This window comes from Nipponia nippon, unplaced genomic scaffold (genome assembly GCF_047370975.1).
Source record: "Nipponia nippon isolate SJK-2023a ecotype South Korea unplaced genomic scaffold, ASM4737097v1 scaffold_16, whole genome shotgun sequence".
In the NCBI taxonomy this organism is placed as follows: Eukaryota; Metazoa; Chordata; class Aves; order Pelecaniformes; family Threskiornithidae; genus Nipponia; species Nipponia nippon.
The window spans coordinates 5,928,736-5,942,377 of record NW_028262332.1 but is presented as its reverse complement, the minus strand read 5'-3'; the positions used below and the strand labels follow the sequence as shown (position 1 = coordinate 5,942,377).

Genomic DNA, 13,642 nt, shown 5'->3' with positions numbered 1-13,642 from the left:
AGCCCTTGGGTGCCAGCCCTCGAGGAGAGTGCCAGCCCTGTGGAGCAGGGTGCCAGCCTGCAGCCGAGGGTCCGCCATGCACATCTGGGGCTCAGCCCCCGACCTCGTCGTGCCCTGCGGGGTGACAGCCAGATGGCATCGCTGCCAGCGGAAGCCCCCCGCCACCAGCCGCTCTCTCAGGCTGGGGGACCTCGGGGTGCCCCATGGGGGCATTTCCACGTGGGACAAGGTGGCCTGGGCCTGGTAGGGAGCCGCTGTCCCTGCTGTCCCCGTCCCTGGGGAGCACTGGGCAGTTCCTCTGGCTGGGATGCCGGCAGCCATCTCCACTCGGGCTCTTGGGGACGGGTTTCAAACAACCCCAAATCAAGCCATTCTGCACCCCAACATGGCATTGCCGGGGCGGTGTCCCCAGCTGGGCACGCTTCTGCCCGCGGGGCGGGAACTCGGGGTCCTCCTGCCCCGGCCGTGGGGGTCCCCTCGCCACAGCCCCCAGGTGCAGAGCCAGGGAGCAGAAGTGCCCTTAAATCTCCGGTGGGTTTAAGCACACAGGGGACACGGTGACAAGCTTTCGGGCCACCAGCAGCGGGGGCCGCTCGGTGCCCTGGGCCGTGCGGAGGGACATGGGTGACAGCGGGGGCTCAGGGAGCTGCTTCCTTGAGGATGCTGGGGCACGGAGGGGGGCACGCTCTGGGGTGGCTGACGGCGGGGCGAGGGGTGCTGTGGGCAGCGGCACGAACAGCCCAGCCCAGCCCAGCGCCCCGGGGGGAGTGATAAGGGGGTGACAACATGGCCGCCGCCGCCGGACTACAAGTCCCAGGAGGCTTTGCGGGGCGGTAGCGGGAGGGTGGTGCGAGTACCGGAAGGGGCGGGGAACGCCACGGAAGGGGCGTGGCGCGTCCCTGTAGCAACGGCGGCGGGCGGCATGGCCAAGCAGTACGACATGGTGGAGTGCCCCTTCTGCGACGAGGTCTCCAAGTACGAGAAGCTCGCCAAGATCGGGCAGGGCACTTTCGGGTGAGCGTCTCTCTGGCCCCGGCCCGCCCCGCGCCCGGCCCCGGCCCTCCCCGGCCTACCCCGCCCTCGGGCCTGCTGCCCGGGCCCGGACCCGCAGCCTGCCCGCCCCGGGCCTGAGTGCCCCTTGCTCGGGTGGCCTTTCCCCAGTCACCCCTCCGGCCCCAGGGAGCCAGCCTCGCCCCCGAGCCCTCTTTTTCCCACCCCGAGGCCCCACGCTGTCCCAGGCTCTGGCCGAGGAGAGTTACAGTCAGGGCGGGGACCTGCAGCTTTGCCCAAAACGTGCAACTTCGCCCAAAATCCTCGCGGGGCTGGGGGAGCTGTGGGCTCTGGGTTGGCTCAGCCCGTCCTGAGGGCCTTTGGTCCAAATGGGACATGGCCGGGCTGGTTAGGCTCAGCACAGAGCTGTCTGTGTGGCTCTCTAGTGTGTCTTGTTTGGCCTTGTCCCTGGTCAGGAGCATCTGGCTCCTTCCCTTCTTCCTTGTGCTGCTTACAGATTTCTTTCTGTTTTTACAGGGAAGTTTTCAAAGCCAAACATCGTCAGACGGGCAAGAAAGTAGCGCTGAAGAAAGTGTTGATGGAAAATGAGAAGGAGGGGGTAAGTGCGGGCTGTGTTTGGGAAGGCCTGGACTGAGGGGTACATAGGTGGAAGGTAATCTTTGGGATGGCAGAGATGCATTTTCACTCTGTTCTTTAACAACATTTACTGATATAATGTGCCAGGTCTCGAACCTGTAAGGGTGTGGACAGGATCCCACCGCTGTGGCCTTTTTCCTCTCCTACTGATACTGTGATAACGTTGGGTCTTGTGGTGCCCTGCCAAAGCATACGGCCTGTTAGCACCTTCTCGGCTGCAAAGGCACATGGCAGCAGTGTGGTGCTGTAGCTGTGAGGTGACTGGGCTGTGCGGGACGGCTGCTGGGAGGTGACACTGCCCTCGCGTCCATCCCCCTGCACAAAACCCCATTGCCCCTGGCGCAGGGCTCCACGCTGGCTGTCGTTCGTGGAGGAACTGGGTAACGTGTGAAAGGCATGTGCTCAGAGGTGTGCAGAGATGGGACAAACTGAGGAGAGAACGACAGCGTAAACAGTGCAGGCAGCAGCTGGGGAGGCTGCCCTGCAGTTTAAGCTGTTACAAACGTGCGGGGAGAGGAGGGAGGGGTGTCTGTGTGCCGGTCTCGGCACCACCCAAACACCTCTGTCTCGTGGCAGAGTCTGTCTCGTCAACGGTGGCCCAATGGTGAATACATTTTGGCAATCCCAGTGTTGGTGTTTGGTTTTAAAGCTCTGATTGCCCCTCAGTGCCCTGTCATGCTGCTGCTTGAGCAGGTCCCCTGCCAAGCTGCTGCGGTCACGTCTCTCCTGCTTTCTAGGCAGAGGTGGCCTGGTCTCCTGTGCTCCTAATCCCTGTCCTCTTTCTCCTTTCCAGTTCCCCATCACAGCCTTGCGAGAGATTAAAATCCTCCAGCTGCTCAAACACGAGAACGTGGTGAACCTCATTGAAATCTGCAGGACCAAAGGTAGCTTGCGGGGGTCTCTCGCGCGCTGGCTGTTGGTTTTCTTTCTGCCCTCCTTCGCCGCTGAGCAGGCTGGTGTTTTGTGCTGGGAGTGGGGTCCTCTAGCTGAGCACGGGCCTCTGTTCCTGCATGTGATGTGGGGTGATGGTACACTCATCTTGGAAAACAGGTTCTAGATGGGTTAGGACGTTGCTGCAGCCTGGGTGGAAAAAGCTGTTGTCAGTCCTGCTAGGATATGCTTGTGCCATGGCGGTGAATCCTGCCAGTGTTGGAAAACTCCTCTCTGAGAGGCTTTAAATAAACCAGTGCCAGAGAGATTTTGAAGTAGAGGGTTCTCAGCATGGAGCTGATCTTGTGGCTGCGCGCAGCCCGTTCCCTGTCAGGAGCTGGAGCCGTCCCTCGCAGTCGGCTTAGGATGGTTCGTGGCAGCTCTGAGCCGATGACACAGCTCCAGCTGGAGACGCGCTCAGCGTTTCCATGGGTGACAGTAACTGCTCGTGCTGTGAGGGCTGGGGCTCCACGTGGGGCGGTTCTGAGCTGCACTTCCACCTCACGCGGCGTGCCACTGCTGCGTGACTGGCATGCTCAGCGCACCTGGCCTGGCTCCGTTTCCAGTGAAATTGCTTTAAAACATTTGCTAGTTTTTATGTATCATTCTCCTACATGGATTTGTACTGGAAAAACAGTTCTGGAAATGACAGCTGATGTTAAAGCCTGCCATTCTCTAGTCAGTCATTTCAGTTAAATAAAAACGAAAGTGGCATGTATCTGGTGGTGGACTTTTTTTAAAAGTCCGGTCACTGAACTGGTAGAAATCCCTGGCCTAGGACTGGGAACTTGAAGTTACTCTGGTACTCCACTGCGTGTAGATATTGTCTGAACAAGTACGAGTAGAAATGCTGACAAGAAGTTAATTTTTAATTCATTGTGTGATTAAACGAGTTGTGATGATTGCGTGGCTGGCGTACGTAAGGTAAATATTTTTGTAGACAAGTCACTTGTTTGGGTTTTTTTTTTGAATTCCAGTTTTCATCCGAATCCACCTTGACCTCAGTTGCCAGTAAAGTGGAAATGTTGTATTTACTGTTCTCAAACTTGACGCTTTTCTCTTTTTACACTGGAAAGGTGCGGTAAGGGCCGTATCTGTGTCAGGAACTGCAAACCTAGTCTAGCTGGCAGAGGAGAGCGGTGTGTTTCCGTGGGGGCTGAGCTTAGCTGTCGTTTTCCGGTTGGAGTTGCTGATCAGCAGGTTTTGCTGATGACAGCTGATGAAAATCAGCCTTTCTTTTTAATAATGTTTTGCATGTGTGCTCTAGGAACAAGGTTGAAATCGATTGCTTCATTTGAGGTTTTCTGTTGTTGGCTATAAATTGCAATTGGAGTTTTAAATCACTTTGATCCAGATCAGTCCGTTTTTGTAGATGCTTTGAGGTTGCAGAAAACCTCACTTTCCAGCGTTACGTTAGATAGATTTTTCTCTGTTTCTGCATTTTTCCTGGGGCTGTCTTCGCAGGTGCCTGCTCTATCACTGATGCAATCAGCGATAGTGCTTGTCTGGCAGCTAGTGGTGTGTGCACCTACCGGCCGCAGCTTGCAGGGAGGAAACCCCACAGGCAGTACGTGCACAGAACAAGACAAAAAGAAGCTTTCAAAGATTTTCATGCCCTTCCCTTGCCTGTCTGATGGCATTCACTACTCCGATCCTCATCTCCTATTCAGCCATTGCTATTTGTGCTGTCTTAGTGCCTCTTTACGAAGCATCTTGAGGCCTGCAGGCTGTCCCTGGTTCTCGGTGTTCCTGTGCCCTGAGGTTTTGTCTAGTGAGCGTTGTATGAGCAGCAGGGTGGCTGGAGGTCAGGAGGAGCTGTGACGGGGCTAAGGGTCCCTTGCTGACAGTCCCTCCTTGCCTCTCCCGTAGCCTCTCCATACAACCGCTGCAAGGGCAGTATCTACCTTGTGTTTGACTTCTGTGAGCACGACCTGGCTGGCCTTCTCAGCAATGCCCACGTCAAGTTCACGCTCTCAGAGATCAAGAAAGTTATGCAGATGCTATTGAATGGACTTTACTACATCCACAGGAACAAGGTAACAGGCCAGATCCGTGCTGTGCTCCGAGGTCACCCTGCTCTCTGTGGCCTTGCAAGGAGCGGATGCCTTAGCACGGGCTGGAGGGAAGCCCTTCCTTGTCCTCCACCTCCGGAGTCCGAGTGCCCTGCTGGCACCAGGCAACCAAGGAGGTTACCCTAATGGCTAAACTTTTTTATGTCTGTCCTCGTACAGATCTTGCATCGAGACATGAAAGCTGCAAATGTCCTGATCACGCGGGACGGAGTCCTCAAGCTTGCGGACTTTGGACTGGCTCGAGCTTTCAGCCTGGCTAAGAACAGTCAGCCAAACCGCTACACCAACCGGGTGGTGACTCTGTGGTATCGGCCACCAGAGCTGCTCCTAGGTAGGAGGTGATGGGCTCTGCCGGCTTCTCCGCCCTTCTTGTGCCCCCGGGTGACTAACGCAGCGTCTCCATTTAGGGGAGCGGGACTACGGTCCCCCCATTGACCTCTGGGGCGGAGGCTGCATCATGGCAGAGATGTGGACCCGCAGCCCCATCATGCAGGGGAACACAGAGCAGCACCAGCTCACCCTCATCAGCCAGCTCTGTGGATCCATCACGCCGGAGGTGAGGGCGAGAGCACGGGCAAGCTGCGGAAGGCAGGAGGAGAGCTGCAAAGAGGGTGGTGTGGGCAGGGTCTGAGACCCGGCACTCCTGGGCCTCTTCCCTGCCCTGTGCGCTGGCTGCTGCTGCGCGTTCAAGGCACTGGCGTGTGTCCGCTGCCGGCAGGGAGGCTGGGGAAGCTCCTGCAAGTGCTCTTTGCCTCCTGGGAGCCCAGTGCGCAATGGGACACTGCACTTTCCTTGCTGCTGTGTGTAAAACTACAGCTGTCGCGTTACTTGTGCTCAACCTCCTTAGGAGAAGAGGGTGAACTTTGCCTCCCAGACCTCCTTCGGCAGGGGCGAGTCACGTCCTTGTTTTTGAGAGGATGCTGGCTGCGCTGGGTGGGAAAGAATGGAACGTTACTTGTAGGAATGTGTTCTAGTCTGTGTTTGGGGGTTGTCTGTCATAAACACCCTCTGAATTTCTGCTTAAAGAAGAGCTTGTTGTTTTGTGTTGAGGGGTTTGGTCTCAGGTGCTTTGCAGTGGTCACCTTGAAAAGCCTCTTTAGTTCTGGCTTGTGATCTGTGGCGTGGGGTGGGCCCTGGTGCCAGCACTCAGCCCTTTCTCAGCTCCTTATTGAACAGCGGCTTGTCCTGCCCTCTTGTGGGGACGGAGCTGAGGGGTCTCTGGGCCAGGGCTGTAATCTGCAGGGTGCGATAGGCAGGCAGTTCGCACAGGCGGCTGCAGAGGCCTGACGCCTCTGTTACATACGTCATGTACATACATTGAAGGTGCTTTCTTTTGTATGTAAATCCCTGCTGTGGTGTCTCCCGGACCAGGGTTAAGTGCTGGTGATTGCAGCAGGCTTTGCTTTCTTAGGATAAAAGGTACCACGCACATCCAGGTTGTTATTTAGCGGTAAGTTTTATCATTTTACCTTTCTGGATGTTGTAACTGGCCTGAGCCGTGCTCTCTAGTAGCTCTTTTATGGGAGAACCAGAAATCCAGGAGCATCCTGTGTGCCATTCCCACACCAGGAGGACTCTGTCCTGACTTGTCCACATGTCTCCAGGCTTTAGTGCACTCTTTTAGTGCCTCCTTCACGCTGTGGGAATGAGGTCTGCTGGCTTGGAGGTTATAAAATAGTATTGTTCTCTCAGCAGACCTCGCCCTGGTTTGCCTGAGGTGTTAGCATCAAAAATGGCTTGTCCTCTCCTCTCCGTAACTATTTCTTCCCAACCCTCCCTTCCTGCCCCTTCCCAGGTTTGGCCGAACGTGGATAAATACGAGCTGTACGAAAAGCTGGATCTCCCCAAGGGCCAGAAGCGCAAGGTGAAGGATCGCCTGAAAGCCTACGTTAAAGACCCCTACGCACTTGACCTCATCGACAAGCTGCTGGTGCTGGATCCCGCCCAGCGGATCGACAGCGACGATGCGCTGAACCACGACTTCTTCTGGTCAGATCCCATGCCCTCGGACCTCAAAAACATGCTGTCCACCCACAACCAGTCCATGTTCGAGTACCTGGCCCCGCCGCGCAGGAGGGGTGGCCACATGCCCCAGCAGCCGGCTAACCAGGGCAGGAACCCGGCCACCACCAACCAGACTGAATTCGACAGGGTGTTTTGAGCAGGGGCTTCCCCAGTGGGGTCCCGGCTGGGCTCCTCCGCAGGTCACGTTGAGCGGAGATGTCCTGGCGAGGTCCTTCCATCTGGGAAAGGACTTTCTTCAAGGCGAAGTGCCTGCTGGCTTTAACCAAGCTCTGCCGTCTCCTCTCCTCGTGCAGCAGCTCAGCCACCGCGGAGCCGCGTGACTGGGGAGGCGACGCCGGCGAGCCTGCGGTTGTTTCCCTGCAGCTTTGGCATGGAGCCTATGCCCCCCCTGCAACAGTCTGTATTGGTTACATTAATCTTGCGGATCGATTGTTATGGACCTGGTGATGGAGAAAGTGGCTCTGTCAGCGCTGGGGCTCTTGGCAAACGGTGCTGTGACCAGCAGGACTGGGAGTAGCTGCCCTGGACCAAACTGGGCCCTGCTGGGAGGTGTCTCGGCTCTCCCGGTTGGCCGTAGCTCCTGCAGGACGTATCCTTTGAACACTGAAGCGTTGATGTAGGACGAGGCAGGTGCTTCTGAGTAACGCGGAGGTGTCCTGGGGAAGGCAGATTCGCTCTAGACAGCGTGACTAACTCACTGGAGTTTGGGCTCTAGCCAAGAAAGGGGCTTACTGGGCAAACCCGCGGGGTGGCTGGCAGAGCTGGATGCTCCATACAGCCAGGATTTACAGTGGGAATCGTCGGTCTCTGTAACAGCATGCGGCGTCCATGCTTTCTTCATTGCAAACTGCAATTAGGAGTCTTGTCGGACACACCCAGCCCACTGCCTGCTTTCCCCGCAGCGCTGGCTGCGGTGGGAGTTTGGATGGGGAAGGGAGTCGCGAGTGCTGGCCTCAGCCTCACCGCGATGGCGTGGCAGCACTGGGAACGCTGTGCTGGGAGCAGGGTGACTTTAAACACTCACATGTCCGCTCACTCCTCTATCCTGGAGCTCTTTGTATGGGTCTAGAGTGAGACCACTGCCTTCCCCGCGAGCAGCAAGCAGCCCGATGCACCGTGACGGTGTGCGCGTACCTTCTGCCAGAGCGAAGTGCTCCTTCACAGCTGCTCGCTGAACACTTTGTCTTCCATGGCTGTCGGCTGCAGCTGGCCCTCTTCTCGGTGAGCCCCACGGATCCCAGGACTTTCAAACAAATAACGTGTACGACATGCAGCGGGTGATAACCTTTGGCATTTGATAGGTTGTCCGTTAACTAGACTAATGGCAAAAGCCACGTCGGTAGCATAAGGTCTCAGGGGAGGGAGCGGTGGTGAGCGGGGCCGTTCTCAGGACAAAAAGTGAGGATGATAAAGGACGTGTACAAGGTAAATCTCTCTTGGTGCGGGGCTCCGAAACAGTGTACGGCTGGGGGGGGGACTTGGTTTCTTTGCAAAAAATGAAGTTGGTTGCAAGCAATAAGCCAGTTGACTTCACGCCGGTTGTGAATAAACACGCTCCTGTCCCAAACGCCTGGTTTTAACCTTGCGTCGCTCGTTTGCCTCAATGGCGGTGCTGTAAAACAGCACCCCGGTGATCCGGGAGGGGGGTCGGACCCTAGGCCCCCTCACCGCTGTGAACGGGAGGGTCAGCGCAATTAGCGCTGCGGCGGCTGAACGAAGCAGCACGGGTAGCGTGAGCGGGGCAGCCTGGCTGCTCCGGTGGCACCGGGCGAGGGCGAGCCGGGGGGGCCCCAGCGCGGCCCCTTGTGCCGCGGCCTTTGGCTGTGCCAGGCCGGGGTGGGGGCCAGGGCTCCCGGGGCTGGCCTGCTGAGGAGCCCGAGGCCGGGGCGGGGGGCCCGGGGCTGTGCCCGACCGAGGGGGCGGCCGGGGGCTCCCCCCGCGCCTCGCCCGGCGGCGGCTCCGCGGGAGGAGGAGGAGGGGGCCCGGCCCGGCTGCCCCTCGCAAAGATGGCGCCCTCCTCCGACGTGGCGGCGCACTGCCCGCTTCAAAGATGGCGGCCCGGGGGCCGGGGGGGGGAAGAGGGGGCGGGGCGGGGCGGTCCCGCTCCGGGCGGCGGCGCGTGCGGCGGGCGCGCGGGGCGGCGGGATGGTGGCGCGGGGGCTGCGCGCGCTGCGGGGGGCGCTGCGGGCTGCAGCCACCGGGCGCCCCTTCAGCACGCGGCCGGCGTGCGCCCCCGCCATGGACTATCAGGTACCGGGGGGGACGGGGACGGACCTCGCAGCGGGCGCTGCGGCGGGGGCTGGGCCCGGGACAGCACCAGCGAACCGGGCGGCGGGGGGAGCCCGGCACCGCGGGCCCCTTCCCAGGCTGCGGCCGCCGGGGGGGCGCGGGGCCGGGACGGCGGGGCACCGACCCCCCCCCACCCCCCGCAGCCCCGGGCCGCTCCAGCCGCCGCTCGCCGTGCCGCCCTTCTTTCCGAGCCGGTGCCCGACCGCCACCCCGCAAACCTCCCCCCTCCCCCGGCAGCACCGGGGGGACCCCGGCCCGCAGCGACGGCCACGGCGCATCCCGCGCGGGGGCGGGGCCGTCCCGGGCCCACGCGGCTGCCGGGCGTCGTGGGGACGGCGGCGTCGGGCCCGGGGCCGAGGGACGGCGCGGAGCCTCCCCGGGAGCCGGGAGCGGCACCGGTGCCCGCGCCGCTCTCCGCTGGGACGGGGCACGGCTGCTGGGGCAGGGCGTCCCCGCGCTGGGGACGCGGGTTTGTCCCCCGCCACGTCCCCACGGCGGTGCCAGGGCCAGGCCCGCGTCCCCCCGGCGCGGGATCGGGGGCTTGGTGGCCCCGCCGGCCTGCGGCTGCAGCCGTGGCCGCGCAGCCGGGCTGTCCCACGTGCACCCTGCAGGTGCAGCTCTGCTGCTTCGACTGCGCCTCTAATTAAACCCCAGCGAGGCGGGCGTGCCGGTGCTGGAGTGCCGCCCGCTCACGCCCGCGGGCGGCCTTGTCCCGCCGCGGCAGCGGTGGGTGCTGGGCGCTGGGCTGCCCTGTGCCCCCCCCGCGGGGCCAAGGGGCACCCGGGCAGGGGCGGGCTCCCCTCGCCGATAAGTAGCCCATCCCCGCGGCGTCCCTGCGAGAGGCGCTGGCACTGCCGACACGTCCCCAACGGGGCCATGGCGGAGGAGATGCTGCTGGCGTGGGCAGCCGAGGGGACCAAGAGCGATGGGGTGGGTTGGGGTGTGGTGGGTGCAGGGCAGGCTGGCCCCCGGCGCCGTGATGGTGGGTGCAGCCCTGAGGCCATGGTGACGGGCGCCATGCTCACCGCCCCTGGGGGTCTTTCCAGGACGCCATCCGGACCCTCAACACCCTGCAGACCAACGCCAGCTACCTGGAGCAGGTGAAGCGGGAGCGCGGCGACCCCCAGGCCCAGCTGGAAGCCATGCAGGGCTTTTTGGAGAGGAGCGGGCTGAAGGTGAGGGGGGTCCCCGTCATCGTCCCCCCCCCCCCCATCCCGGCAGCAGTGCCGCCACGCTCGGCACTAGCTGCCGCGGGGGTCTCACGGGGTGGTTGACCTCCGGCAGGTCGAGGACCTGGATCGACTGAACATCATCCACGTCACAGGGACGAAGGGCAAGGTGAGGCGGGCGGGCGGTGCCGTGGGGGCTTGGGGGGGCAACAGGGGGGCTACCGGCATCTCTGGCTCCGTTTGCCCCTGCCCTGGTGCGGAGGGATTTAACGCTGCCGTCTCCCCAGGGCTCGACGTGCGCCTTCACCGAGTGCATCCTCCGCAGCTACGGGCTGAAGACGGGCTTTTACAGGTGGGCAGGGAGGGTCGGGAGGGTTTGGGGGGCCGGTGGCACTGTGCCTGACCGTGCCCCCCCCGCTCTGCCCCCCCAGCTCCCCTCACCTGGTGCAGGTGCGCGAGCGGATCCGCATCAACGGGCAGCCCATCAGCAAGGAGCTCTTCAGCAAGTACTTCTGGCTCGTCTACAACCGCCTGGAGGAGACCAAGGTGGGGGGTGGCGGGGATTGTGGGGGGGTGTTCCCTCCCTCGGGGACCCCCCTGAGGCCATGTGCCCCAGCGCCGGTTGGGGATGCCCCGTGCCGTCCCCTTACACGCACTCTGCCCAGCAGGACCCGGCACACGCCAGCATGCCGGCGTACTTCCGCTTCCTCACCATCATGGCCTTCCACGTCTTCCTGCAGGAGAAGGTAGGTGGTGGTGGCCTCCAGCTTGTGGTGGGGACGTGAGGTTGGCGGGGACCTTGGGGGGGGGGGGGTATGGGGTCCAGCCCCCACTTGGGGCAGAACTTGCATCAATCAGGCTGTTGTGGCTGTAACCAGGGGATGCTGTGCCCGGTGGATGGTCCCCCCCATGTTCAGGCACAGGTTTGGAGGGGTGGTGGCCCCACCCACATCCCCAAATCCATGGGGACACGTGCTGCTGGCAGCCCTGTGATGGCTCTGGTGTCCCTCTGTCCCCAGGTGGACCTGGCGGTGGTGGAGGTTGGCATTGGCGGTGCCTACGACTGCACTAATATCATCAGGTAGGAGCTGGTGGGGCCAAGCCTGTCCCCTGGGGCGCCAGGGTCTGGTGTCCCCACGGCGGGGGGACAGCGGGGACACTGCCACACTGCGTCCCCAGGGCGCCAGTGGTGTGTGGGGTCTCTTCCCTGGGCATCGACCACACCAGCATCCTGGGGGACACCATGGAGAAGATCGCCTGGCAGAAGGGGGGTATTTTTAAGGTAGGGACACCCAGTTCCCCCCTCTCGTGGTTTTGGGGTGTGCTCCCCCACGGCCCTGAGCACCCCTGTCCTTCGCAGCCTGGCGTGCCGGCATTCACCGTGGCGCAGCCGGAGCGGCCGTTGGAGGTGCTGAGGGACCGAGCCCAGGAACGGGAGGTGAGTTGGGTCTCCAGGGAGGTGGATGGGGGGATACCCCATGGTGGGGGGCTCAGCCTCTTCTCCCTGCAGTGTCCCCTCTACCTCTGCCCGGAGCTGGACGCCTTTGAGGGGGGCCACCGGGTGCTGGAGCTGGGGCTGGCGGGCACCCACCAGCGCTCCAACGCCGCCCTGGCCTTGCAGCTGGCGCGGTCATGGCTGCAGTGCCGCGGCTGCCAGGGTAAGGTGGGGGCATGGGGACGGGGGGGCCGGACCCCGCCGTGGCCCCCGGGGTCTCAGCGGCGTGCCCGTCCCCCCTCAGGTCTCGGGGAGCTGAAGGAGGTGCCGCCAGGCGCCGAGCTGGCGGGGAGGCCGGTGCCTCTGGCGCCCGCCTTTCAACCCACGGATGCCATGATCCAAGGTGCAGTATGGCTGTGCCGGGACCCCCCCGCCCCGTCATGTTGCAGGGCTCGGGGGGGCCACGCTGGGCCCCCGGCCACTGCTGCCTGGGCCAGAGGGCACAGCCTGGCTGCCCGCCCCGCATTTGATCCCTGCAGGGGTCCCGGTGCTGGAGGGGGGTGTGGGGGTCCCAGCCATGCCCTGTGCTCTCCCCCCCAGGCCTGCGGGACACAGAGTGGCTGGGCCGGACCCAGGTGCTGCCCCACGGCCCCGTGACGTGGTACCTGGACGGGGCCCACACCACCAGCAGCGTCCAGGCCTGCGTCCGCTGGTTCCGCCAGGCTGCCCTCAACCAGGACAAGCCCCACGAGTAAGGAGGAGACAGAAGGGGGGATGCGCTCGGTGGGGTGCGGTGGTGGCGCTGGGGGTCCCCGCGGGGCACGGACCACCCACGCTTTCTCCCCGCAGCGGCTCTGAGGTGCGCGTGCTGCTCTTCAACGCCACAGGGGACCGGGACACGGCGGCGCTGCTCAAGCTGCTGCTGGTGAGGTTTTGGGGGGGCCGTGGAGGGGGTCACTGCGCCCGGGCGCCTGGGTTCTCTGCCTGTGCTGGGATCTGCTTTGCTGTGGGTGCAGGGAGCCACGAGGTGGAGCTGATGCCCTGTGCTGTCTGTCTGTCTGTCCACCCTGCTGTCCCTGGTTGTACCCCACCTCTGTGCCCCCCACAAGGGTCTCGCAGCCCTGGGTGCAGGGGGGGGCACTCGGATCACCCCCTCCCTGGACCAAACCCCCGTCACCCTGCTGGTGTGGGACTGGTCCCAGTGGAAATCCCACGGGGGGGTCCTGAGGGCTCCCACAGCGCTGACCCTCCCTCTCCCCACAGCCCTGCCAATTCGACTACGCTGTCTTCTGCCCCAACTTCATGGAGGTGTCGGTGGCCAGCAACATGGGTGAGTACCGGGGAGCCGGGGTCTCCCCCGGCCCCCCCCGCATCCCCAACCCCTCCCCAGCCCCCCCCCTTAATCCCTGACCCCCATCCCTCCCAGACCAGCAAAACTTCAATGTCACGCTGGAGAACGCCCTGACCCGCTGCCTGGAGAACCAGCAGACGTGGACCCGGCTGCTGGAGGAGAAGGGGGAGCAGGACCCCTGGCTCCCAGCCCCTGTGCGGGCGGGGGGGCTGCTGCAGCCGGCCCCTGCCCGAGGGACCCTGCTCCTCGTCCCCCCGGCCCCGCGACCCCTCAATTCCCCAGCCCTCGTCTTCCCCTGCCTGGCCCAGGCTCTGCGGTGGGTGGCACAGGGCCGGGACCCCTGGCTGGCAGCGCCCACTGCCACAGGGGCTCACCCCCACCCCGCCGCCAGCAGTGGGGCCGTGCTGCTGCGGGAGGCGGCCGCCGTCCGCGTCCTGGTCACCGGCAGCCTGCACTTGGTGGGGGGGGTCCTCCGGCTGCTCGACCCTGCGCTCTCCCAGTAACGCCGGGGGGACGGGGCTTTGCACCTCTTTTTACTTGAAGCGCCGGTTCTGCCCCCGATGACGCTCGGCGGCAGCCGGGGCGGGGACGTGGGACCCCCAACCCCATCCCGCCTCAGACCTTTTCACCCCAGTGCCTTTCGCCTGTGACCCCCCCGGGGCCACTGGCCATGGGGGGAACGCTCCCGGCCCCCAGCCCACCTTGGTGAGACTGACTGGGGGGG

The 13,642-nt window shown here is 63.2% G+C and overlaps 2 protein-coding genes across 3 annotated transcripts; both read left to right on the top strand.

Annotated features, from left to right (window-relative positions):
• The first annotated feature begins 866 nt into the window (after positions 1–866).
• On the top strand, positions 867–6,810 carry CDK9 (cyclin dependent kinase 9). The gene is made up of 7 exons (XM_009476915.2): positions 867–1,014; positions 1,528–1,609; positions 2,441–2,531; positions 4,447–4,613; positions 4,809–4,980; positions 5,057–5,205; positions 6,445–6,810. Exons 1-7 carry the CDS (start codon positions 923–925, stop codon positions 6,808–6,810), a joined length of 1,119 nt encoding a protein of 372 aa, XP_009475190.1. The 5' UTR covers positions 867–922.
• A 1,210-nt stretch (positions 6,811–8,020) lies between these two features.
• On the top strand, positions 8,021–13,622 carry FPGS (folylpolyglutamate synthase). 2 transcript variants are annotated; one of them, XM_087752980.1, is made up of 15 exons: positions 8,021–8,099; positions 10,010–10,138; positions 10,248–10,301; positions 10,420–10,484; positions 10,564–10,678; positions 10,801–10,878; positions 11,152–11,213; positions 11,312–11,414; positions 11,493–11,570; positions 11,643–11,790; positions 11,872–11,970; positions 12,168–12,318; positions 12,417–12,492; positions 12,831–12,897; positions 12,994–13,622. In XM_087752980.1, exons 1-15 carry the CDS (start codon positions 8,079–8,081, stop codon positions 13,419–13,421), a joined length of 1,674 nt encoding a protein of 557 aa, XP_087609106.1. In that variant the 5' UTR covers positions 8,021–8,078; the 3' UTR covers positions 13,422–13,622. The 2 variants fall into 2 exon arrangements, with proteins under 2 accessions (XP_087609106.1, XP_087609105.1); XM_087752979.1 differs by lacking the exon at positions 8,021–8,099 and adding an exon at positions 8,794–8,924.
• The last annotated feature ends 20 nt before the right edge of the window (positions 13,623–13,642 follow it).

Bases quoted from the DNA above. Each gene is read 5' to 3' on its own strand.
- CDK9 (XM_009476915.2), top strand. From the start codon at position 923: ATGGCCAAGCAGTACGACATGGTGGAGTGCCCCTTCTGCGACGAGGTC. The intron at 1,015-1,527 runs GTGAGCGTCTCT...CTGTTTTTACAG, and splicing joins ATCGGGCAGGGCACTTTCGG to GGAAGTTTTCAAAGCCAAAC. The intron at 5,206-6,444 runs GTGAGGGCGAGA...GCCCCTTCCCAG, and splicing joins GTGGATCCATCACGCCGGAG to GTTTGGCCGAACGTGGATAA.
- FPGS (XM_087752979.1), top strand. From the start codon at position 8,820: ATGGTGGCGCGGGGGCTGCGCGCGCTGCGGGGGGCGCTGCGGGCTGCA. The intron at 10,302-10,419 runs GTGAGGCGGGCG...CCGTCTCCCCAG, and splicing joins TCACAGGGACGAAGGGCAAG to GGCTCGACGTGCGCCTTCAC. The intron at 12,493-12,830 runs GTGAGGTTTTGG...CTCTCCCCACAG, and splicing joins CGCTGCTCAAGCTGCTGCTG to CCCTGCCAATTCGACTACGC.